We start from the raw sequence: 24,098 nt of genomic DNA, 5'->3' as shown, positions 1-24,098 counted from the left end.
AATGAAAAGAGTATTACATTTTTCAATTACATACTTTCGCCCTCCAAAATACATGACTCGGCGCGAGCGCGCCCGCCCGCCCTCGGCACCGAGACATAATTCACGGGTTCAATTCATGAAAAGAGAGGAAATCGCCGCATCTACGGCGATAACTCCATGTTGGTTCATAATTAAGTAATGAAAATGAAAACAGTGTACTTACAGTTCCATTTTCAAGTCAAACAAACCATTAGTAGAAAACACAATATAAACAAAGCATACGACGATGAAGCGGGCAGAGAGCGATGACGAACACGTCCTTCACACCCGCGGCCGAAAGCAAAAGTGATTTGTTTACCTCCCAGTCGCGCGACAAGCAGTTAACTACCGTTCTCCCCTTGTTCGAAGCTTACGACCGTTCCAGCTGCCGCTAGCTACTTCCTATTGTTAAAGGACCGATGGTTGTATTACGTTATCGGAACAATTACAAATTATATTTCCACCTAATCCTGTATACCAACGAAAAGAGGATACCCCATAGTCTGCCTTGCTCAGTGCACTACAGAGGTATTGAAGGTTTTCTGCAGTTCCTCTACTTTCTGGTTGCTATGTGGAACTCATTCACCATAATTTGCCTTATTCAGTGTAGAATTGGCCCAGCTACAGCAACTTAAGAGTTGACAGAAGAAAGCTTCTGCTGTTTCTCCCCAACTGTCAAGTGAGTTTTTCTCTTTGCACCTTTTTTGCTTTGGTCAGTGTCATCTTGTCATGTACCCAGCATACATCTAGTCAGTAAAAAATTCTCATTTGGTATTTTTAAACTCCTTTTCATTCATTCAAAAACTGACCTGGCTTTTTTAGATAACTACCTCTACCCTCACTTACGCCTTGTTGGAGATTTTAATTTTCCAATGTTTTGCAATGTGACAGTATCTAAATTTTCACTATTTTTAACCAGACATTATATATTTATTTATAATGCCGACAGTGCAGCACCAGGGGTGATTGTTGGAGCAGGGGTTGTTACAGTCAAATGCACAAGAACAGGATGCAATAGGGTGAACAGGAGCTCATAGATTCACAGGTACAGGAGGATAAATAGGCAGGTGATGAAATGCATGCAAATACTAAAAGGTAACGAGCAGGAATTCATGGAATACTATGCACCAAATGTTACGAAAATGCACTATTAATGACAATCTACGAAGGGCATGGGACAAACACCACCATGTCTCAACAAGAGTGACACAAACTAGCCAAGGCATGGATTTTTATTTTTTATATTTTATGCTAATGGTTAACTTGCAGTCTGTTCTCTTCACATTCATTCCTGTTTTTATGTTTTAATTTCTCAGACTATCAATTAATGCTTTTTTTTTTTTTTTGTGTATATATACTCCCTTTGCTTGAGCTTCCCTCCATGGAAGAATGTCATCTTTATTTACACTTACTAAACTATAAGACTGGGCTTGAAGGATATATTCTTTTGCATTTTTACAATAAATTTTTCCCTCTATGTATTAACATTGTTGTTTTATTCTGTTCATGGTAATGGTTGCCTCACACTCCATCTCAATTTTCATACTTGTTGCTATTTTAATTATAGGCTTTGTGAAATAATGTTATTATTGTTATTGTTGATTTCACCTCATTTTCTAGTCATTGAGTTTATTCTTTTTACATATTAATAGCAATTTTTTTTTGTGTTCTCATTAATGGCTGGCTTGCTCTCTGTGTCTGTCTAAGTAGTGTAGCTGAGTCTGTTTCACACAGAATAAGGCAAATTGCATTTGATAGGTTTGTACACAACTTTTCTTCTTGTTGGCTTTCCCCCAGCACCTCTTAACTTCTTTGAAGCAAACATTCATCACTTTTACAGGAAAACAATTTGTTACTATACACATCATATGCTACAAGCAAATACAATAATTAGTAATGAAAAAAGGGGTTTATATGTTATTCATAATAAATTCATGTTGCATGAAATATCACATACCTCTTCCATTCCCGTACAGTATCTGGGTCTTTCATGCTTTCCAAACAACGCTCGATGTGATCGCCAATCTGTATCAGACACCTCCTTGTATGCTGAATCTGTTCTTCTTGGGTTAAACTTTCATTGGGATTGTCCAAAGTTTTCAGAGCTTTCTTCATAGGCCTCATCTTTTCTTTACACTGTAAAAGAATGAATCAAATACATTACCAGACAATTTAGAACACCACCATTTTGCATTTCATACAAAACTGTCATTATCATGGGACTGAATAAAAGTACTATTAGACAGATGGAAGGATAAATGTGTTATCAATAGTTATTATCATTCACTGGGGAAACTATTACTGCAGGATTTGGACCCTGTGTATACATGACTACAAAACACTACGAGTAACTGCAAAGCTTACCTCATCCCACAAGGGATGCGTTTTATCCAGTTCTCTGCTGTCATCTAGAGGAATGGTTCCATTTGCAGTAATGTGCATGGGAACAGGTTTGGGCTTCTCTTTCTTTTCTTTCTTCTTTTTCTTTTCCTTTTCCACAACCACTGGTGTAATAGGTGGTTCCTCTTTTACTTTACTCTTCTCAGTTTCTTCCTTTTCTTCTTTGACTTTAACTTCCTTGGGTTCTTTGTGTTCTTTCACCTCCTAGGTTTCCATTGGAAAAATGCCAAATCTATAATACTGGTTGATTATATATAGTAGGTATTGTATGTGTGGTATATATATATATATATATATTATATATATAAGTTTAATATATATATATATATAATATAATATATATATAGATATATATATATATATATATATATATATATAATATATATATATATGAATATCTTTTATTGTATAAATATATTAAGAGTACCTTTTAAGGCACATACAATTCACAAGTATCTTATACAAAACACATCAAAGGATTATCAAGGCCAGTACTGTTCTGGGTTCATAATTGAGAGAGAGAGAGAGAGAGAGAGAGAGAGAGAGAGAGAGAGAGAGAGAGAGAGAGAGAGAGAGAGAGAGAGAGAGAGAGAGAGAGAGAGAGAGAAGTTTAGTAGATTATTCATATCATTCAACCAATTCTCAAGTATACACGTTTGTTTCAAACAAGCCCATTACTTATAAGTAACGCATTTTTCAGATTTATTTAATTTTCTTGACAGTACAAAATTTATATGGCAATTTGTACGAGATAAACCTTTTATTTTGAGGCTTCTTGTAATGAGTGCATTTGTCTAAATAATTTTGCAGATCTAGTCAGAGACTATTAGGCTCAGAGGTCTGAATAGACTAATCTTTTATAATAATAATCCTATTAGAACGTACATCAACACAACTGTGTGCGAGTTAATCATGTCATGCCAAGTTTGTTCCACTTAATCACATACATTTTTACAGAACTGATCAACTGCCCATGAGCTTTACTTTACAGCAAATTTACAGAGGCAATCTAGGATGATATTAGTGACTCTTCCTTGAATCTTTGATATTAGTCTCATGTTAGTCAGGAAGAGCTCCATGATCTGTATTTATTCAAGATCCTCCTTTTTCAGAAAAGTGTCAGCCAGGGCAACTGGCCATTACAAGTTGAAGTCACCATTTCTCATTGATCTGTTAAGTTAAGCAGTACAACCCAGTGCTGCAATGGCTCCTTTTGCAATGGTGCTTCCACCACACGGACAATTTGAGACTACATCTAGAGACATCTAGAGCCAAGAAAGGGATGCTGTTACCAGATGAGTTGTTGCCCATTAAGGTTAAGGAGAAAATCTTGTGCTAACTCATGTACAGTTTAAGTCTGCTCTACAGTGAACACAGCTGCTCTAACAGCCAAAACTGCAATCACAAATGCTTTTGAAGTCATTCGCAACAAAAACTGCTTCAGTGTCTTTGTTAATGTTCCTTTAGTGACCAAAACCAGTAACAGGACTGCAAACAGAACCACACCATTCTGCACAATCAGTGTGACCAGGGTCATGCTAAATGTCATGTGCCATACTAATGAAAATATGGAGATACCCTTGCCAAGAGCCAAGACCAGATCTGCACTAACTGACACTAAGCAAAGAACAGAGGCATATCAGGTGACAAAATGCCAAACCATTAACATTAATTGTATCAAATAATTTATATTTATTGTAAATATTTCAGTAAATCTTACTACTCAGATATGTTTATTTGATGAAATAATAAGTTTTTTAAACTTCTTTGAAACATATCTTTGTATTTTCATATTTTCAAAAAAATAAAACAGAAATCTTGACTTTTTAGACCTAAACTATAGAGTTCATTGTATCTGAGACTGCACTTCAATATCCTTGTACTGCATCTATACCTAACTTGTTGCTAGCTGTCACTGAGAATGCATGTTGAACTTCCTTTTTTGTTCTGCTCACTTTACCTTGCAATCACTTTAATTTTCATACACATCTTAGTCCTTTTACTTCGTGTTCAACAGTCATGATTCAGTATTACTGCAATATAAAGATGCAGCATGGTGCGGCTCGAAAAAAAAAAAAAAAAAAAAAAAATCCCAAACCACTGGGAATAAAATTGAAATCTATGAACATTTCAAGGTAAGGATAATAAGAACACGGATGTGTGTCCAGCAACATTCCTAAGCAGTACCTCAGCAACATTACCTTTCAGTAACTGTTTTCATGCATTCAGGTGCAATGCAGTCTCACACTGCTCATTGGTGACAATGACCCATTTCTGATTTGATCTCACCTTTAAGGATGAGGTTGAAAAGGAACTCACATTATACCAGATTCATGAAGAGATGAGAAAGTACATAAAAAATAAAAGAATGCTGCAATTGCTACTATTTACCAGAGATTTTACTCAGTCTGGACATCAGAAAGTAAATTTGTATCTGTGTGAACACAATATTCTTATGCTTATCTGCATGCTCTTTAAAATAATGCCTATTGATTTTAAGTACTGATTTTAAAGAAATTTCAGGAAATTAATTCCATTATGGCTTTCATTTTAAATATGTCAAGAATGAATATATGCATATCTCATTCATTAAAATATATCTTGAATACAACAACAAAGAACAGACCCCAAGGAAATCTTGAACTCAATGCTCAATGATTCCACCATTTTGTAGTAACAACAAAAATTCCCTATAAGCTTGGGATAAGCATGTTTAAAATTGTTTGAAAAGGTTCTAACGACAATATTTTTTTAATATTCCCCACAACAGCACAAACTCAAGCTGAAAACATGAACAACAATTTCTATTGCCATCAAAACAATGTAAAAGAGCACAATTAATACAAAACTAAGAGACATACAAGGGCACAGGTGTTAATATCCACACAAAATACCAAAGGTAATATTCCCTTGAAAGACTTTTAACATCTTTTTTTAAAATCCAGTCACATACTACCAGTCAATATAAGGCAGCAAGACTGCAATTATCGTCAAAAGGACGTCAATGTTTTCCTAGAAGACAATATATCCCATTTCCTATGCCTATAGTGAACAAAGGACAACACAAAGCAGCATTTCTCACTTCTGTCACCTTGGGAGGCTTCTTTTGGCTCGGGAGAGAAGGTTGGGAGGTATTTGTTGCATCGTCATCCGATGAGTCGTCATTTTCTATAATAGCCTTCGAAATCTCTTTGACCTCTTTCACACCTTTCCTTGGCTTTCCTACTGCTTTGCGAATCTTTGGTTGCTGGAAAGTAATTGACTATGCAAATATTACTGTATATTTCAAAATAAAACAATCAAATGTGAAAACCAACAACAGACAACTACACATAAACAAACAAAATCACACTGTTAGTTTTAAAAATTTCACGTACCTTTGGAGGACCCAGTCCCATATGTTTTTTTATCAACTTCAACAAGTACTGTGCACGACTCTCAAGATGCTTTGCTTGAGGCTTGGTGTCCCCTCCAACTAAGATTTTATCATCGAGACTTAATGATGGGTCACCCTTAATCTGTTCCCAGGAACCCATTCCATACTCAAAGATACCTCGTAGTAACCTTATAAAGAAAATAAGGTTTTAAACAATAACTTTAATCTGTTCACTGTATCAAACTCCAATCAACTGTGAATTAATCTCATATAAAAGATGTACTCTTGATATGTCAACAAAAATCCATAAAACTATGAACTCGTGAAACCAGTTTAAACTAACAAACTTCACTTCACATGATTTCTTACCTTGAATCATCTTGTATACCCCATGGTATATCCCAGTGAGCATCTTTCACCCTTTTAATTTGTAGTGTCCAGTATGCCCTCTCCACAGGCGCATGAGGGATTGTCTGGTCTAAAGGAGCTAATTCATCTATTGCAGCTAAAGTTGTTTTGGCATTAATAGCCACACCTGATAATTTAATTGAGGGCCCACGATCCCGTCTCGTCTTTGGCTGACCTGATGTGGAAATCAGTGGTTGAAGAACTAAATATTTTATAAACATACTGTTTAATAATTATGTATAGTACTCAAATGTACTTCATCATAAGCTCAAACACACACAAATCAGTTTTATAAGCTTCACATTACATTCATTCCTTATAACTTAACATTTTCAAAGGGTTATGTAAACCTGAAAAGGATCCTCAGCTTTACAGCTTTTTCACAAAACATTTTACAAGGATCTTTTATGCATTATCTGATAACTTGTTTGATAAGACAACCTGACAAGTGAAAAAAAAAAGAAACTTTGAAGATGATTTTACTCAAATAAGTCAAATATACTCTAAAGAAAATCAAACGAAGTAAGTACCAACATACATAAATCTAGAAAGTATTAAGGCTCAGAATTATTACGAATCCTTTACATACCATTAACCTCTGGTGCTTTATCGTTTTCTTTTAGACTTTCTGCTTCTTTCATGGCTTCCTGACAGCGCTCAATTAAAGTTTCACCAATTTTACGCAGGTCATTGATAGGCTTCTCACGGAGATCAGCATCATGGGCTATGGTCTCAAGACGACGAAGTGGATTACTAAATTTCTTGAAGCTCTTTATAAATCTTCTCACCTGATGGAATTAAAATATTCAAGAGTCTGCCAAACATTTTTAAAACTTTTTTACAATATTCAACACCCCAACCCTATGGGAACTGCACTATAAAAAATGACTTTCCATCCTCAAACTGACCAGGGCAAGGTACCAAGATTTAGAGGGCTAGCCAATATTTTAAAAGAAACTAGAAAAATCCTTAAAATTGAATTTTTAACTAGGCATGGCATGTGATTTGCATCTGGTAGGTACAATAGAATGCATGTGATTGTTCAAATAAGTTACAATAAATTTTATTGAAAAGCTCCATCAAAATTTACTGATGGCATTTTCCCCTTGTAGATACTGAGACAGCATTGACTAAAGTGATATGAATAGCTTTGAAACTTTGGTATAAAATCATGAGTTACATATACATAGTACAGTACATATATGTGTTTCAGTGATGAATAAATTAGTTCTTTCCCTTGATCAACAATGTTGGAATGATGTTATGTTTTCACCCATGTCTCCTGTTTTAGTGAGGTATCTCACAAAATGCAGGTCAACATCTGATTAAAGTTGGCAGATATATTCATTAGATGATGACCTCGATGCATTTAACCTTAGAATTTTGGTGGTTTGAATGTTACATGGGCAAGAACAAAAATAATATAACTACCTAACAATTAAGTTTGTAGAGTCTAATTCCTACAATTCAAAGGCAAAGGTAACAATTTTAGAAGTATAAAGTTTATTAACTACACATCTGTTATATCTAATCACATTAATGAATGATTATTCTCAATAACTTTAAAGGTCAATGATCAAGTCAAACTTTTTCTGCAGCATAACTATTTCATACCACTGAGTTTACAAAGTAAAGGAAAAATTTTTGAGTTATCTGATTGCTTGATGGCCAGCTGCACACTTCTCAGGCAATGCTGAGTGTTCTTCCTTGCTTGCCTTTGGTCTTGGCCACACAGCTTTCTGTTAATTTCAAAATGTAAGGCTCCTTAAACCAATGGTTATTAGTTTTTAAATATCTTAATATGTTATTGTTATAATACAATTAAGTTTGTTCATACTTACCTGGCAGATATATATATAGCTGTATTTTCTGAAGTCCGACAGAATTTAAAAATTCGCGGCACACGCAGTGGGCGGCCAGGTGGTAGTACCCATTCCCGCCGTGGGAGGCGGATATCAGGAACTATTCCCATTTTCTATTCATATTTTATCAGTGCCACTGTCTCCTGAGGGGAGGTGGGTGGGCACTTTAATTATATATATCTGCCAGGTAAGTATGAACAAACTTAATTGTATTATAACAATAACATTTTGTTCATGAAACTTACCCGACAGATATATATATAGCTGAATCCCACCTTCGGATGGTGGGAAGAGACAGAATAGGATTTTTTGGGAAACTAAAATAAGTAGATGATATACATCTTAGTTCCTCACCTGTTAGCATAGCCGACTTCGTGATTACTGTCACCAAAGTCTGCTTCTGCGTTACTAGAGTTGCCAGCGAGGTAGAGACCTGTAATGCTGGTGTGCTCTAAATGATCTGTCAACGGGGGCGTGACCACAATGTGACTAGACCATATGACCATACTTCTGAGGGCAACGAAGCTAAAACCACCACCTGACCTAACCTATCAAAGTTAGTTCCATAACTTCTAGGCTAAAGAAAAGGAACGCGCCTCAAGCGACCAACCCTTCAAAGTTAAAAGCACACCTATCCCTTTTCTATAGGATAGGATTCGTGTTGCTTCCTGCCCCCAATAATATATCTACGGATATGTATGGTCCTAGCGACTTACGGATCTGAAATGTCGTCTTCACATCCCGTCGAGAGTGTGAAGCGAACACAGAGTTGCTTCGCTAAAGCGTGGCACTCAGGATGTTACTGAGTGTCACGCTCTGTTGAAATGCTTCCGAGGCCGCGCCCTCACCTCTTGAGCATTCATATTAAGAAAAAATCTCAAATCTTTATGCAAACATAATGAATGAGACCTCTTAAAAGAACTCCTTGGCTATAATGCCAGGGTGTTCTTGGACATGAACCAGTCTGGTCTTTTTACGGAACACCGCAGATTGTCGGGAGTGTGAAGCGAACACAGAGTTGCTTCGCTAAAGCGTGGCACTCAGGATGTTACTAAGTGTCATGCTCTGTTGAAATGCTTCCGAGGCCGCGCCCTCACCTCTTGAGCATTCATATTAAGAAAAAATCTCAAATCTTTATGCAAACACAATGAATGAGAGATCTTAAAAGAACTCCTTGGCTATAATGCCAGGGTGTTTTTGGACATGAACCAGTCTGGTCTTTTTACGGAACACGCAGATTGTCGTTGACCTTGACTTTCTATAGTTTTATCAAGATAAAACTTGAGAGACCCTACAGGGCACAGGACTCTCTAATGCCCTTGCCCAATAATTTGTGCCATACCCTTGGTCTCCAAGCCTTCGGGTCAAGGGTTAGACAGGTTTTCGTTCTTATCAAGAACGAATGCTTAGAGGACAGACCGCATTATGTCCTTTAAAGCCAAAACCTCTGATGATGGCTAAAACCTCACTAACCCTCTTTGCCGTGGCTAGAGCGGTTAGAATATTAGCCTTTCTGGTCACGTGTATTAAGTTCGCAGAAAGGATAGGTTCGAATTGCTTTTGGCATCAGAAACTCAGACTACGTCTAAGTTCCATGTCGGAACCTTTGATCCAGAGAATTTTAAGATCTCCACAGACCTCAAAGACCGTGAAGCTTTGTTGTTTGACAGAACCGAATCTCTGAGCCTAGAGGCCGTCAACAACATATTTGCATATTCTACAATAGTTAGGACTTTAGCTTATCTCATACTTCAGACGGAAAGATAGAACCATAAGGAACTTCACAGAGGTCGAGGTGGAGGAACAGTCATTTCCCTTCACTATCTCCAGAAACGGCCTCCTCCGATTGAACACTGAAAATAGGCAGCACTGCTTTGCCTTGGCCAAGAGGCTGCCATTACTCTTAAGATCTTATCGCTCTGTACCGTTGAAGACGAAGGTAGATATTGAATGCAACCTACGTCTTCACAGACAAATCGAGAGAAGGATTCTCAAGATTCTGAACCTGTGCCTACAAATGACTGAAAACGCTAACCGCTATTTCATTGCTGTCCGGTGAGAAGTCGTAGTTGCAATGAAAGCGGGGCGTTCTTCAGTAATGAAAACACAGGGGAAAGCTGCCTGAAGAACTGCTTCTCATGGGCTGAACATTTGGAAGTAGAGCTGTCAGGTCGGAGAGTAGGCGATGTCTTTTGACATATCTGTTAATTCGGGTTGAACAATGAACAATTGTACACCTACGAATATGAGATATTTTAAAGACAAACCCAGATGTCTGCAAAATCATTCGCATTATCGCAGTGCGATGCAGCGGGAGACTTGTACAGACTTCTGTTACCGTGCGTTAAACAGAAAGATGAAAGAGTCCAAGAGATATCTCTGTTGAAAAATTTTCGCAATATCGAAGGCGATGGAATCTATCGTCACAGCAGTAGATGGTCCTTCATAATTGCGAGAAACCCCGTTAATCAGAGACCTAAGTCCATGATTGTTGGGCAGAGATACGGTTCGGTAGTCAATCAAAGCAGGAGAGAGAGAGAGACATAATCAACCGTGCATCTCGGAGGCCCAGCTGATACTGAGCTGCTATAAGGCAGTTCAATACGCAGTAGCTGAGCTTGAGCTCCCGCTGACTCGTCATCCTGAGTTGCCAGGTAATCCATATTCCACAAAGGAATGCGTTCGGCTAGAACCACCGAGCATAAAAAGATATGCTCGAGCAATTATATTTAGGCGAAACGAATTTCAGTAAATATAAAAGTTGAAATGGTGTTGTCGTGACAAAACCATAAGTATATAAAATTGAAACAAACTCATGGGAGGTTGCAGGCAACCCAGAGTTGCAGTTCAATTAGAATACTTCTCGTCTAAGTCGCAATCCGTAGAATAACTAGGATATGCGCCTACCCCTCGGACAATTCAACTGCTTAGTAGAATCATGTCGCGAGGTTAATATACGTAGTATATTTATAGGATTCTGAACAACGATCTCCATCCTAAATTCTTTCCTTCAAGAAAACAAAATAAGGATTGGAGATCGACCACCTTCGATCTCTATCAAAGAGAGTGAAGGAGAAGTCTTCCTCGAAGGAAAGCTTCAATGGTGAACAGAATACTAACTGCCTGAGTTGCCAGCTACTCCCTTTACGAAGGAATAGGTATGATATTATCGAGCAAAAGGAAACTCTCAAGCAGGCCTATTTAAACGAAACAGAATTCGCCAAAAACAGAAGCTGAGTCGGTGTTGTCGTAACAATACCTGAAGAGTTGTTCTTACTCCGAAAACTCTTGGAAGGTTGAAGGGAGTGTCAAATAAATACATTAGAACAACAGTTCTTTCGGCTTCTATCCGCAGAGGTAAATACGATATGCGTATATGACTTGACCATGCGTTAGCAAAATGACGCAAAGATAAACTACGTAAGTATTGTAGTAATTTGAACATCGAATTCTCTACTACATCTTTCCTCGACGAGGAAGAGAGAAAGAAAGGAAAAACGACTGTCCACGCTCTAATGAATGAGGCTTTTTAAAAGAACTCCTTGACTCTTTGCCAAGACTCTTTTCCAAGAAAAGGGAGTAATATTCGAATAGAGATCATCAAGAGAGAACCGAGGATCGAAAAGGACCGTTCAAAGTTCTTATGATATTGGACATAAGACTTCCTGGATCTAGTCTACAAGTCTTTTTCTTACTCCCCGGATGAGCCTCTGAAAATGAATGAGAGCTCTTCCGAAATTTGTTAACGAGTTTATCCCGCTTAAACGATAAAAACGTTAAAATCTATGTCAATGAGAACTACCCCATTTATGAGGGGTCCCCCACTTAAATGACAAAACGTTTAGTATCTTGACAATGGGGAAAACGTCCTTACTTGACAAAACTATTAGCACTTTGCTAATAGGGGAAACCCTTTAACATGACCGAAAGTCACCCAGGAATCCGAGTATATAATCTTCCCGATTCTCAGAGAAATCGATGAAGAGGAAAGAGGGATCGAAGAAAAAATTCGGGTATGTCTCTCCGCTAACTCCGAATCCTTTTTTCTGTAAAGGAATGTCCTGTGGAGAGTCCTGAAAAAACCTCGTCTTGACGAGCGTTTATAAAGCGTCAAGCGTCCTAAGAAACGTCGTGAACAGCAAATAAGACGCCTTTACTCTCGCAAAGCGTCCTGCCGAGCTTCCACCGAAGCGTCCTGGCGAATGTCCACAAAAGCGTCCTCATAAGCATCCTGCTGAGCGTCCTCAAAAGCGTCCTGCTGAGCGTCCTCAAAAGCGTCCTGCCGAGCGTCCTCAAAAGCGTCCTGCTTAGCGTCCTGGAAAGCGTCCTGCTGAGCGTCCTCAAAAAACGTCCTGCTTAGCTACGAGCGTGTCTGAGCAGAGAACACCAAGTCTTCTGAACGACGTTTCAGAGAGGAACTCGTTGAGCGCCCTGATGCATGCAAGGCCCGCCAAGAGGCGTCCTGGCGAGCGACCTTTCCAACATCTCAATGTTACGACGAACCGCGTTTTGCATATGACGTTGAATATTTTCAAGGGACGTCCTCATGCGAGTCTCCATGGAGAGCCGCACGCTGCTCCTGAAGTGTGTGAACACTAAAGGAAGACGTATGGCTTTCGTCTTCAAGACGGGCCTTAAAGACCTTCATACCTTCTTACAAAGACAGTGGCCGCCTGTGCGACAACTTGCGTCTTAGTAATGCAAAAGACCATCTCCAGAAACGCACTCAGCAAAGGAACGCCGAGCGTCCGAAAGACACCCTCGCAAGGTGCTTGCCAAGCGTCCTGGAGAATGTCTCCATTATAGGACGTCGAGCACCTCCAAAAACAATTCCTTCTTCACGTCTAAATTGCCCTTCTTATGCCGAACCAGAGACATAAGTTGTTTGACTGTGCAAAGCAGCTTGCCGGACGTCAAACTTATCAGCTTGCTTTTTCGAAGTAAAGCGAACGTTACATAACGTATACGGAGCGCCATTAGGAGAGGAGACGAATACTGAGTTGCTCCTCCAAAAGGTGGAATCTAGAATGTCCTTGATTACCAAATCCTTTGGAATGCTAGCGAGGTTGAAACAGCTCTAACTTCATGAGCGTTCACTCGCAGGAGGCTCAAATCACTCTTCTGGCAAGATGAATGAGCCTCCTTAATATTTCCCTTAGGAAAAGAGCCAGTGCATTCTTCGAAAAGGGTAAATGTGGTCTCTTCCTGAGCACCATACATTACCCGAAGGACCTCTTACTTCCTTCGTTTATGTAAATATAACTCGAGAGCCCTGACAGGGCACAGGACTCTTTCATCCTCTCGTGACGAGAGAGAGAGGACGTGAAGCGTCCTCTTCTCTAAAGCTTCTTGAGGGGGCGCGAGTCCTTCCGAGAGCTCCAACCCCTGTGTGGGGAGGACGCCTCGGAGGACGAGAAGCAATCCTTCAAGATTCGTGCACGTGCTCGATCTTCGGCAGCCTGGGAAGCGACAACAGGACCTGCCGAAAGGAAGCCAGATCAGCATGAAAAACCCGTAACCTTCCTTCGGCTTTTGACATGCCCTCTCCCTGGTTTCCTGGGAGTCCGACAGAGGTCTAGGCCTAGAGGCGTTATGGGGCCGATCTGACGTTCCCTCCTAACGAGAGAGAGGACGTGAAGCGTCCTTTTCTCTAAAGCTTCTTAGAGGGCGCGAGTCCTTCCGAGAGCTCCAACCCTTGCGCGGGGAGGACGCCTCGGAGGACGAGAAGCAATCCTTCAAGATTCGTGCACGTGCACGATCTTTAGCAGCCCTGGGAAGCGTCAACAGGTTCTGCCGAAGGGACGCCAGATCGGTGGGGAGCCCCCGTAACCCTCTTGCGGCTTTCGACATGCCCTCTCCCTGAGTCCTGGGAGTCCGACAGAGGTCCAGGCCTAGAGGCATTATGGGGCCGATCTGACGCCCCCTCCACACACAAGGGGCACTACACTTCACAACACTGATTGGAGAGCGAGCACTTTAGTCTAAGATTACTTGATGTAATCCTCTAGCAGACACTTCTTCTAGGCCTGTAAGCCATACCACAGGGTTAGGCAAAATAAAATCTACAGGAGGTTAGAAGGTTCATTATTTCTAACTTCTGTTTACCTTTCTATAGTTTTATCAAGATAATGTGGAGGAAAACTCCTGATTCTAACACGCTCTAAAATGCGTACATGAATCCTCCTTCTTCCGTAATCAGTCACACATTACACTAATTACATTGAACTTATGCAAAGAAAACATGTAAACGTCATATATACTAAGCGAGTGTCTACCGAAAGTTCCGGTAGCCTCACCTTACCATGCAGACAACAAAGTCTGAAACTAGGCTAACTAGCTTCAGACATCAAATGCAATGAAAAAATTTACGATAGCGTATGCCTAGCCACAAATCCAAGTTAATAATCGAAAGAATAATTAGGATACTTAAGCGGCTAATGAAGTTTTCAAAATCCTAGGCGGAGGTCTGTAAACAGTTGTTTACCGACCGGCGACAGAAAAAAATATGAATAGAAAATGGGAATAGTTCCTGATATCCGCCTCCCACGGCGGGAATGGGTACTACCACCTGGCCGCCCACTGCGTGTGCCGCGAATTTTTAAATTCTGTTGGACTTCAGAAAATACAGCTATATATATATCTGTCGGGTAAGTTTCATGAACAAATTTTGTTTTACTATAGATCAGCAACTTTAAATTCTACAACCCACTTCAGGAACAAAATTCTTTCATATAAATTGCACATCCACAATAAATATTATGGCTGTGACTGAGATTTCACTTTTTGGCTCTATTATTGAGTTACAGCAGCCAACAGTTTAAGAATAGTACAGCCACTATGAGCCAAGTGTCAATAACCGAGGGAAGAGACTTTGAATCATAAGGAACACTGCACCCACATCTGTTTGATCCCAAGTTTCTTTCATTCAAAATCCTTCTCTTATTTACAAAGATATGTTACAAATCAGCCATAACTTGTTACTTGTTAAAATGAGTAACTAACTAGTGGAACTGTTAGCCTTTCTGCCAGAAGTCATTGGTATATATTACAGTCATTATCTGACAAAAGGTTATTACTATATATTAATTTATTCATGCCTTTGACTAAGATAAATGAGGTTTGAATGATAGCAAGGGTCACAAACTAAGGCTCGTACTTACCTCAGCATCAGTAAAACCTTTAATTTGTTCCTTGTGGTGCATTCTTGGTCGTCCACGTTTTTTAGGACGCTCATCATCCGTGTCATCATTACTTGATTCCGAGTCTTGTCGTTTTTTCTTGGTGCGAGGAGCTTCCTCCTACGTTAGAAAAAAACATTGACTAAAAAACTCTTTGTTAAACTCAATACAAACAACAAATATACAGACTGACTCCTTTATGAAAAGTTATGTTGGGCTGAGCATGTAGCAGAACCAATATGAGACCATTGCCACAGTTCAGCAATACAATGTCAGAAAAGTACAGTAGTAAAGCCAACCAAAATAATTTAAGTGTAATGTATGTGCCTACAGTATATATCATTACAATCTAATTGGAGCACATGAAAAATAAGATACCACATACAGTGGAACCTCGGTTTTCGTACATAATCTGTTCCAGAAAGCCCCACTAAGTCCGAAACATACAAAATCCAAAACAATAATTCCCATAAGGAATAATCTAAATACAATTAATGCATTCCAGACACCCAAAAATATGAACAAAAATACATTTTAAAGGGACTAAACAGTTTTCCATACAGAAAACAATGAGAAATAAATAAAAATAACTAAAGAAATTAATTAATGAACATTTAACATCACTCTTACTTTTATGGAAGACAGTTGCTAGCGTATGGAAAACGGAGAGGAGGGGAGAGGGAGCAGGATAGGTTGCTGTTTGGAAGGAGAATCTCCCTCCAGAAGGACTTGCAAGTATCAAGGACCTATCTGGGGTTACTTCTCTTCATTCTTTACTGGCACTAGGACCAGCTTGAGAGTCACTGGACCCCTGTCGCACAACAAAACTGTCCAGAGACCATTTGTTTTTGGCATTTCTTTAAAATTTACCTAAAGTTACACATGACATTGTCATCAAGATGTTGGAGACGTAGCTTACAACATCTTTGTTGGGATGATAACTCTCCACAAAATTTGTTTAAATCACTCCACTTTGCAAACATGTCCTTAATCACTGAAATAGGCACATTATATAGCCCATTCCCTTTCTGAATTTTTCAAATCAGCCTCTGCTGGCCTTAAATTCACTAACAGTAGCGCTTGTTGTAGGCATTTTCTCACTGAGTTTGGCATGCAACACCCTCCAACACTTTGCTAAGAGTTCTTTCTTAAATTTTAAAATGTTTCTTGCCTTTTTACAGAATGGGTAACACAGAACTATTTTTTGGCCCCATGATGGCTTATTTAGCAGTTGCACTTGAATAAAAAAAAAACTACAAAAACAACCAACACAAAAGCAGAATGGGTCATGAGAGAACACAGGATGCTTTGTTTAAGCGCTCGGTATGGGGCCTAGTCACACAGTGGGCCCTGGAAGGAGCATTTCTGAGTGTACGAAATCCAAGGATATGTACAAAACCTGAGATAAAATTTAGTCAAAAAAGGGATTTTGACAAAGGAAAAATCTATTTCTGGGGAAGACCTGTGTCGCCCGGTGAAAAGTTCCTGTAGCTCACTTTTCTAAGTATAAATAGATTTTAAATATACCAGAGAAAAAAGCTAGCATGGTATGCTGAGGTTACTACCCTCGTGCGAGCACCCAAAGGGTGTCGGGTATAAAGTACAAGGCGAGTGGAAGCTACTATTCACAGGTCTTCTGCCAATTAGAGGATTCCTTTCCAAAATCCTTCTCATGAAGAGAGCCGTCCCAAAGGCCATCCCTTCCCCCTCGCTCCCGCTACTTCTGCCCGACTCGAGCGCCATCTGCATTCCTGGATTAGACACCTTGGCTTGGATTGGTTAAGGGTGGGGAAGTTAAATCGAAGGGATGGGTTCACCGGGCAACACAGGTTTTCCCCCAGAAATAGATTTTTCCTTCGTCAAAATCCCTTTTCTGGGTTTGACCTGTGTTCGCCGGTGAAAAGTTATCAGAGAATTCCCATCCAAGCCTACTGTATATCAAACAAGTTTATAAAGGGAGTTAATGAAACCTAAGGTTCATTTAAATAAGTTTACTTATTTGCTAATTACACTAAGACTTAAATTACGACTTAGAACTAGTAACAAGATGCCAATATAATACACTTAAGTATGGTATCTAGAGCAAAAAACAGGGTATATACAAACAGGTACAAAAATTAACATGGCCCCAACATTAAATATATATATATATATATATATACATGTTCCAGTGGCAGAATAACGCCCAAGCCCTCCCGACCCATTGGAGCGAGGTTCGGTGGGGAATACGAGTGAGGCAGGCAGGAGGGAGAGAGTATTAGGGAAAGGAAATTAAAGGGTAAAGAGAGGATTGACAGGATTCATTACTCAGGGGAGACTATGCTCCCTGCAGCGATTGCTGGGAATTTAAGGGCTTCTAAGTTCTTGAGATAGTGGCGCTTAAACTCTGATGGAGATTTCCAACCCGTATACTTCTTCAGGTCTTCAAAATTCATATTATGAAAATAATTAATAGAGATAGCCACTGCTCGGATATCATGGACGTGTGGGACTGAATCCGGATTGGCCTGTTTAATAAAGTAGAGTATTTGTTTCCTAATACCTTTAAGAGAGATCGTACCCCCTCTCTCTAATGAAAAGGGGGCCTGAAGATTTTTCGGACATTCTGGCTAAGAAGGATTTAAGGGTAGTGACAGGGCACAATGAAGTGTCCTATGTCAGAGGGATGATTTTCCATGGAGCCCATCTGTTTTGTGGGTCCTCATTTTTAGCCAAGAACCTCCGATCTGGGGATAGTAATACTTCCCCTGACGGGAGGAATTCTATATGGTCTGGATCCCTAGAGAGAGCCGAGAGTTCAGATATTCTGGCACCTGAGGCCATAGCCACTAGGAATAGTTTTTTTCTAAGCAGCGTTATATAAGAGCATGACTCATTATTGGTGTCTGAGGCTAATTTGAGTACATCCTTCAAAAACCAGGAGACCGTATGAGGGCGGTCTATAGGTCTCAAGCGGGCACATGCTCGTGGAATGGAGGAGAAGTATGCATCTGACAAGTTATTGTTGAAACCAACCTGAAAAATCTTCTTTAAGGCTGACTTGATTGTAGTGATGGTACTAGCAGCTAGATCCTTCTCAAATAGAGTTCTAAAGAATGAAATTGCCAGATTCGTGGTCATTTTATGAGCAGCTGAGTCTTTAGAAACTTAGCCAACTTCTTGACTGCTGAACCATATTGCCTGAGCGTTGATTCTCTTTTATCTGATTCTATAAATAAAATGTTAAGTGGATCGATACTAGCGTCCTTTTGGGCTGCAAACTTCATGAAGTCCATAAAGTTAGGGCATTCAGAATTCTTGAGGAAGCTGACATTGTCTGAGTTTGTACTATCTGTGTCAGTTCCGGACAAGGGATCCGTTTGGGTCGGAGCTTCAACTCTAGAAGAAGCGGAAACCAATTGCTCTTCGGCCAGTTGGGTGCCACTAGTGCTATTTGTCCTGTGAAAGATCATAACTTGTGCAGGACCTTCATCAGAAGATTCACCAGTGGAAATAGATAAATCTGCCAATTGTTCCAATCTATGGTCATCCCGTCCGTGGCATAAGCTAGAGGGTCCAGGTTGGGTGCCACATAACACGGTAGTTTGTGGTTGGATTCTGTGGCAAATAGGTCTACTTGAAGGTCCGGGATTTGATTGCAAATCCACCGGAATGACCTCTTGTCCAGGGACCACTCCGACTCCAGCAGGGTTGTCCTGGAAAGTGCGTCTGCAATAACATTCTTCACACCTGCCAGGTGAGTTGCTGACAGGTGCCAATGATTTTTCGCCGCCAAAGAAAATATTACAATTAGCACATGATTTAGATTGCTTGTCCTGGAGCCTCCTCTGTTTATGCAATGTACCACTACTAGACTGTCCGAGACTATCCTCACATGACTGTTCCTTACCGGAGTTACAGTGGACCCCCCGTATTCGTGTTCTCCAGATTCGCGGACTCACACATTCACGGATTTCTCTGGGGAACGTTTCCCCGCATTATTCGTGGAAAATTCGCGCATTCGCGGTATTTTTCTATGAGAAATATCCACAAATTCCTGGTTTTTTTTGATGAATTTCATCATAAAATGCACTTTTTGTGATAAAACTATTAAAAAAACCAAGTATGAAAATTTTTAGTGGTTTTTCTTGAGTTTTAACTAACAAAATAGGCTGTTTTTAGCATTTTCATAGGGGTTCCAAACATTCGCGGGTTCTAACTATTCACGGGGGGTCTGGTACGCATCCCCCGCGAATACGGGGGGACCACTGTAACCACTTTAAGGTCAGGAAAACTGCCCTGGCCTATAGAACATTGATGTGGACCTGACGGAACATATCCGACCATGTTCCCTGTACTTTCTTGTATTGTGAATATCCTCCCCAGCCACTCAGTGACGCGTCTGTGTGGATAATCAGTGACGGTGGGGGGTATTGCAGTGGTACTGACTTGGCCAGATTTCTGTGTTTCGTCCATGGACGAAGCCTTTTTGTCAAAATGGATGGAATCACTGAAACCTTGTCTCTGAGATTGATGTTGGCTCTCTTTCTCCAGACTCAATTGATGTCTTTTAACCTGACTTTTAATAGGACGTCTGTTACTGACACGAACTGTAGCGAACCTAGGATTCTCTCTTGGGTACGCTGAGACGCCTTTTTGTTCTTGAGGAACTGATTGGTAGCCACTGCTATCTCTTTGGCCTTTTTGGGTGGAAGAGACAGCTTGTGTCTTACTAGGTCCCATTGGATTCCCAACCATTGGAAGCGGGAAGCCGGAACTAGCCGAGATTTCTCCTTGTTTATCTGGAAGCCCAGAGTTATTAAGAATTTTATCACTTTGGTTGTTGATTTGCGGCACTCTTCGACACTGGCTGCCCAAATGAGCCAGTCGTCTAGATAGGCTACTAACATAACCCCTTGAGTTCTCAGTTCTTGAACTATCGTCTCTCCTAGTTTGGTGAATATCCTGGGCGCGATGTTGAGCCCGAACGGCATGACTCTGAATGAGTAAGCCTTGTTTCCTAGCCTGAAGCCTAGGTACGGAGAGAAGTTCCTTGCTATTGGAACATGATAGTAGGCGTCTGTAAGATCTATAGAGGTGGTAACGGCCCCACGGGGAAGCAATAGCAATAGCAAATGTAGTAAACATTTACTGATTCCAAGAGCAACAACCACATACAGGAAAGAAAAAGTCAGTTGCAAATGCAAGACATTACACAAAATGTCTTCTTGAAACAAGAGCTAACATGTTATTAACCATTATATAATAAAAGGAAAACCCAAGTTCTCAGGATAAAGGTCACTGAGGGAAATCATATTTAACTCCATATAATAACAAGGATTTGAAATACATAAAAGTAGCACCTCAACTTAACAGACAGACATTTTAAGGGACTGGTTTTCTGATAAGCAACAAAGCCTGTTTGTTAACAAATACCCTACATCATACTCTACACTTTAATATTTTCTATAGCTTTCTTACAGCTAACAGTTCATTTCCAGGGATTCATTTTAAAATGACTATCTAAAATGGTAGCATGGCAAAAAAAAAAAAAAATCACATCCAAAATGGTAGCATAGCAAAAAAACAATCACAACTAAAATGGTAGCATAGCAAAACTCAATCACATTTAAAACGGTAGCGTAGCAAATACAAAACATTCACATTTAAAACAGTAGTATAGCAAAAAATCATCATATTAATGTAACTTACGAGTACAGAAGTGTGTTAAATTGAGGTGTTACTCTTAAAAAGTAACTATCATAGAAAATATCAAGTATTGACCTTTTCACAATCAATAACATTACCTCTTGACCAGTTTGATTAACTGTTTTCCTCTTGCGAGGTGGCAGGTACAAATCAGCCATTCCCTTTTGTCTTTCTTCTTCCTCAATCTTGGCACGGAAATCCTCAGGTATAATTTCATCCTGAAAGAAAATAAAGCATAAGGATTATTGACAAGCAGCAATATGTAACATAAGGATTATTGACAAGCAGCAATATGTAACAGAGCTAAAATCATATTAAAGCTAAAACAACAGCAATACTTAACAAAGTTTCTTTCACTTTATAGAAAAATTAAGTAGTATGGCCATCCTGTTCAATGAAGTTTGTTTGAGAGAAGGCCTTCTTCCAAAATATTATAATAATAATCCGGTGAGTTGCAAGAGTGAATGAAATAGTATACACAGAATACTGCTACCTATAACAGATGGGTAGGTTACAGTTACACTATCAATGTATCCAAGTCAAACTAACAAGATTAAATTGCTTAGAAAAAAGCCTACTTACCCAGTCCTTGGTGTTCTCATCAGTAATGGATTCTAATTTAGACACCTCTTCATCTTCATCCAGATTAAATGAAGCTACTTTAAATGCTGACAGCAATTCATCACCAGCCAATGTTGGGGCTTCATCACGAGTTTCAGCACGTTTCAGGATTTCATCAATATCACACTAAAATCAGATTTAAATGTCAGTTACATACATTACCTTATAACATAACTATGAAAACAACACAAACAATAAGGATAAATGACATTGACTACTATATCACACCCCAAGGCTAAAAAAGCAACTGAATAACTGTCACAGTTTTAATGCCTGCCTAGTAGCTCATAAACAATTGCTTTTCATAGAACTCATCAGTGCCCTTTCAAAATTGCAATTACAGCATGAAATTCACTTTACATTCACATATATCTTGAAGATTTGTGAACAGAATTAAATAAGAAGGGAAACCTCCAAAAATAATAGTTTTTTTTTTTTTTGGTAAACAAAAAAAATACCCAAAGGCATACTATACAACTTTTGATCTAAATCTATTTTTAATAATATTTAACAGATACACTTCATATAAAATTAGCAACTATTTAGCCATTTTCCTAGTCCTGCTGTTTCTTAATATAAGACAAAATTGTATTTATACTTACTAAAGGTTCTTCCTCATTTTCATCGTCATCTTTGAAAAGTTCCTCAGCACCAAACTTGAGAATAGCATTCAGTTCGTCTCGATTGAAAGGCGTGGAATTGGAATCTGTGATAGAAAAAAGACTTGGTGTTAAATAAGCTAACCCAAAATACATCCCACATTACTTCCCTGATCTCATTTCCTATGTAAAGCTTTATCTCTATATTTTCTTTTTAACCACTACATCTTTCATGGGCTTTGCAATCCCTCAAGATCATGCAGTGACAGTCAATGACCGAATGACATTGTATGATAATCTACCAAACAGAATGTAGCTTTCTTTTGGCCAGCCTGTGTAACTGCTCTAACCCATGCACCTCTAATGTACTATTTTTACCAATTCACTATAGTATATCAACTGTTTTCCTGTCACATGTAATCAAGGGTAAGTTGAAAATGTAATTTATGGGAATTTATGCAAATGCAGTGTATAAGTTAACATACATATTTTCTAGAAAGCTTTTTTTTTTTTACAAATATACCACTGAAAACGACAATAAAATTAAAATTCAATTTAGCATGAGCTTTCTTCACATTAAAAACCTTTTAGAAGTGTTGTTCCAAATAAGGGGGACATATGACAACCATATTTTTCCATATTACAAGAATGGAGGTAGGAAAAATGTTAGAATTTGTGCTACTTTTCATGGCTGGAGGATGATGGAGAGATCATACTACAAATGAAGAGACAATTGGCTTACAACAACTGACAAATAGATTAAGATAGCATTAGAATATGTTGAAAGGGGACAAAAAATAAAGTAATACATTTTGAAGTATCAGAATGAAGAAAGTAATGGAAAAGAACACAGATGAAGACCTAGACCCAATGGGAACAAAGATATGACAGGAGCATCATCAAAAGAATTATTTTCATTTGAGTATGAACAAAATGCTCCAATATATTCAACACAATAAGAAAATGTGAAGACACAACTTACTCGACATTTTTTTGTTGAACACAGTACGACCTGAGGTGTCCATAGACTGAATAACCAAGTGATCCAAAACCATTTTTTGCTTGGCCCGCTCAATGATGTTTTCTTCAATACTATTTTTTGTTACCAAGCGATAAATGTTTACCTATAAAGAAGAGACATTATATGTACAAAATGGAAAAATACAATTTTCATAGCATGAAATTTTCAAAAGTCAAAATGATTATCCTTTAAAACATCAACAAATTGAACCACACCAACATTATAACAAATAGTAATGAATAAACTATACCTGATTTTTCTGACCAATACGATGAGCTCTTGCTTGAGCTTGGAGATCATTTTGTGGATTCCAGTCAGAATCAAAGATAACAACTGTGTCAGCAGTTGCTAAATTGATGCCTAAGCCACCTGCACGTGTTGAAAGCAGGAAACAGAAATCCTGAAAAGCAAATTTTGTCCTTATTTCCTCATTTAAACTCATATAAGTTTTCTAATATTTCTATGATTAAATTTACGTACAACCAGAAAGGACACAGAAAAGAAATGATATAATAAAACTGGGGAATCACAGTCATGTATGGGATGTGGTTTATGTCTGTTTAAGATCAGAGTAGTCTTACATATTACAAACTGGACACACTATTGTTACTAGTGCTACAGTTTGTAAAACAAAAAAAATTAAAAAGTATTTAAGAAAGTGTGGTGACTGAGGGAAGATGGATAACAAGTAAAAAGGGAAAATATATAAAGATGAAAATTAAGATACTAAAAATGATAATACAGACACTGGAAAGATGGTTTAAAAAAAAATAGCCCATGAAAGTTGATCATCGTTGGGCTTATAACAATGTATGAAAAAAGGATGGAAAGATCTTATGAGCAAAGAACTGAAGGGATGTATCAAGAGGCTGGTAATAAGATTTTTGGTGTGTGAAGGGAAGGGATGACAAACAATTGGTTTGAAAA

General features: G+C 38.8%; 1 protein-coding gene across 9 annotated transcripts in view; it reads right to left on the bottom strand.

The window, feature by feature from the left end:
- Nucleotides 1-24,098, bottom strand: part of LOC135204080 (chromodomain-helicase-DNA-binding protein 1-like) — a 124,181-nt gene that overhangs the window by 19,479 nt on the left and 80,604 nt on the right. For 6 of the 9 annotated variants that reach the window (XM_064234064.1, XM_064234071.1, XM_064234066.1 and 3 more), the window contains exons 17-28: nt 23,422-23,571; nt 23,133-23,274; nt 22,154-22,257; nt 21,513-21,677; nt 21,029-21,148; nt 15,225-15,362; nt 6,792-6,990; nt 6,164-6,377; nt 5,796-5,982; nt 5,501-5,665; nt 2,383-2,622; nt 1,976-2,154 (exon numbers count right to left, since the gene is read on the bottom strand). In XM_064234064.1, the coding sequence (XP_064090134.1) occupies nt 1,976-2,154; nt 2,383-2,622; nt 5,501-5,665; nt 5,796-5,982; nt 6,164-6,377; nt 6,792-6,990; nt 15,225-15,362; nt 21,029-21,148; nt 21,513-21,677; nt 22,154-22,257; nt 23,133-23,274; nt 23,422-23,571 (2,003 nt within the window). The remainder of the gene's footprint in view (nt 1-1,975; nt 2,155-2,382; nt 2,623-5,500; nt 5,666-5,795; nt 5,983-6,163; nt 6,378-6,791; nt 6,991-15,224; nt 15,363-21,028; nt 21,149-21,512; nt 21,678-22,153; nt 22,258-23,132; nt 23,275-23,421; nt 23,572-24,098) is intronic. The other 3 variants (XM_064234065.1, XM_064234069.1, XM_064234070.1) reach the window with 2 other exon arrangements.

Source organism: Macrobrachium nipponense, chromosome 44 (assembly GCF_015104395.2).
Source record: "Macrobrachium nipponense isolate FS-2020 chromosome 44, ASM1510439v2, whole genome shotgun sequence".
NCBI lineage: Eukaryota > Metazoa > Arthropoda > Malacostraca > Decapoda > Palaemonidae > Macrobrachium > Macrobrachium nipponense.
The sequence above is the reverse complement of the archived record's forward strand: the minus strand, read 5'-3'. Positions and strand labels throughout refer to the sequence as shown.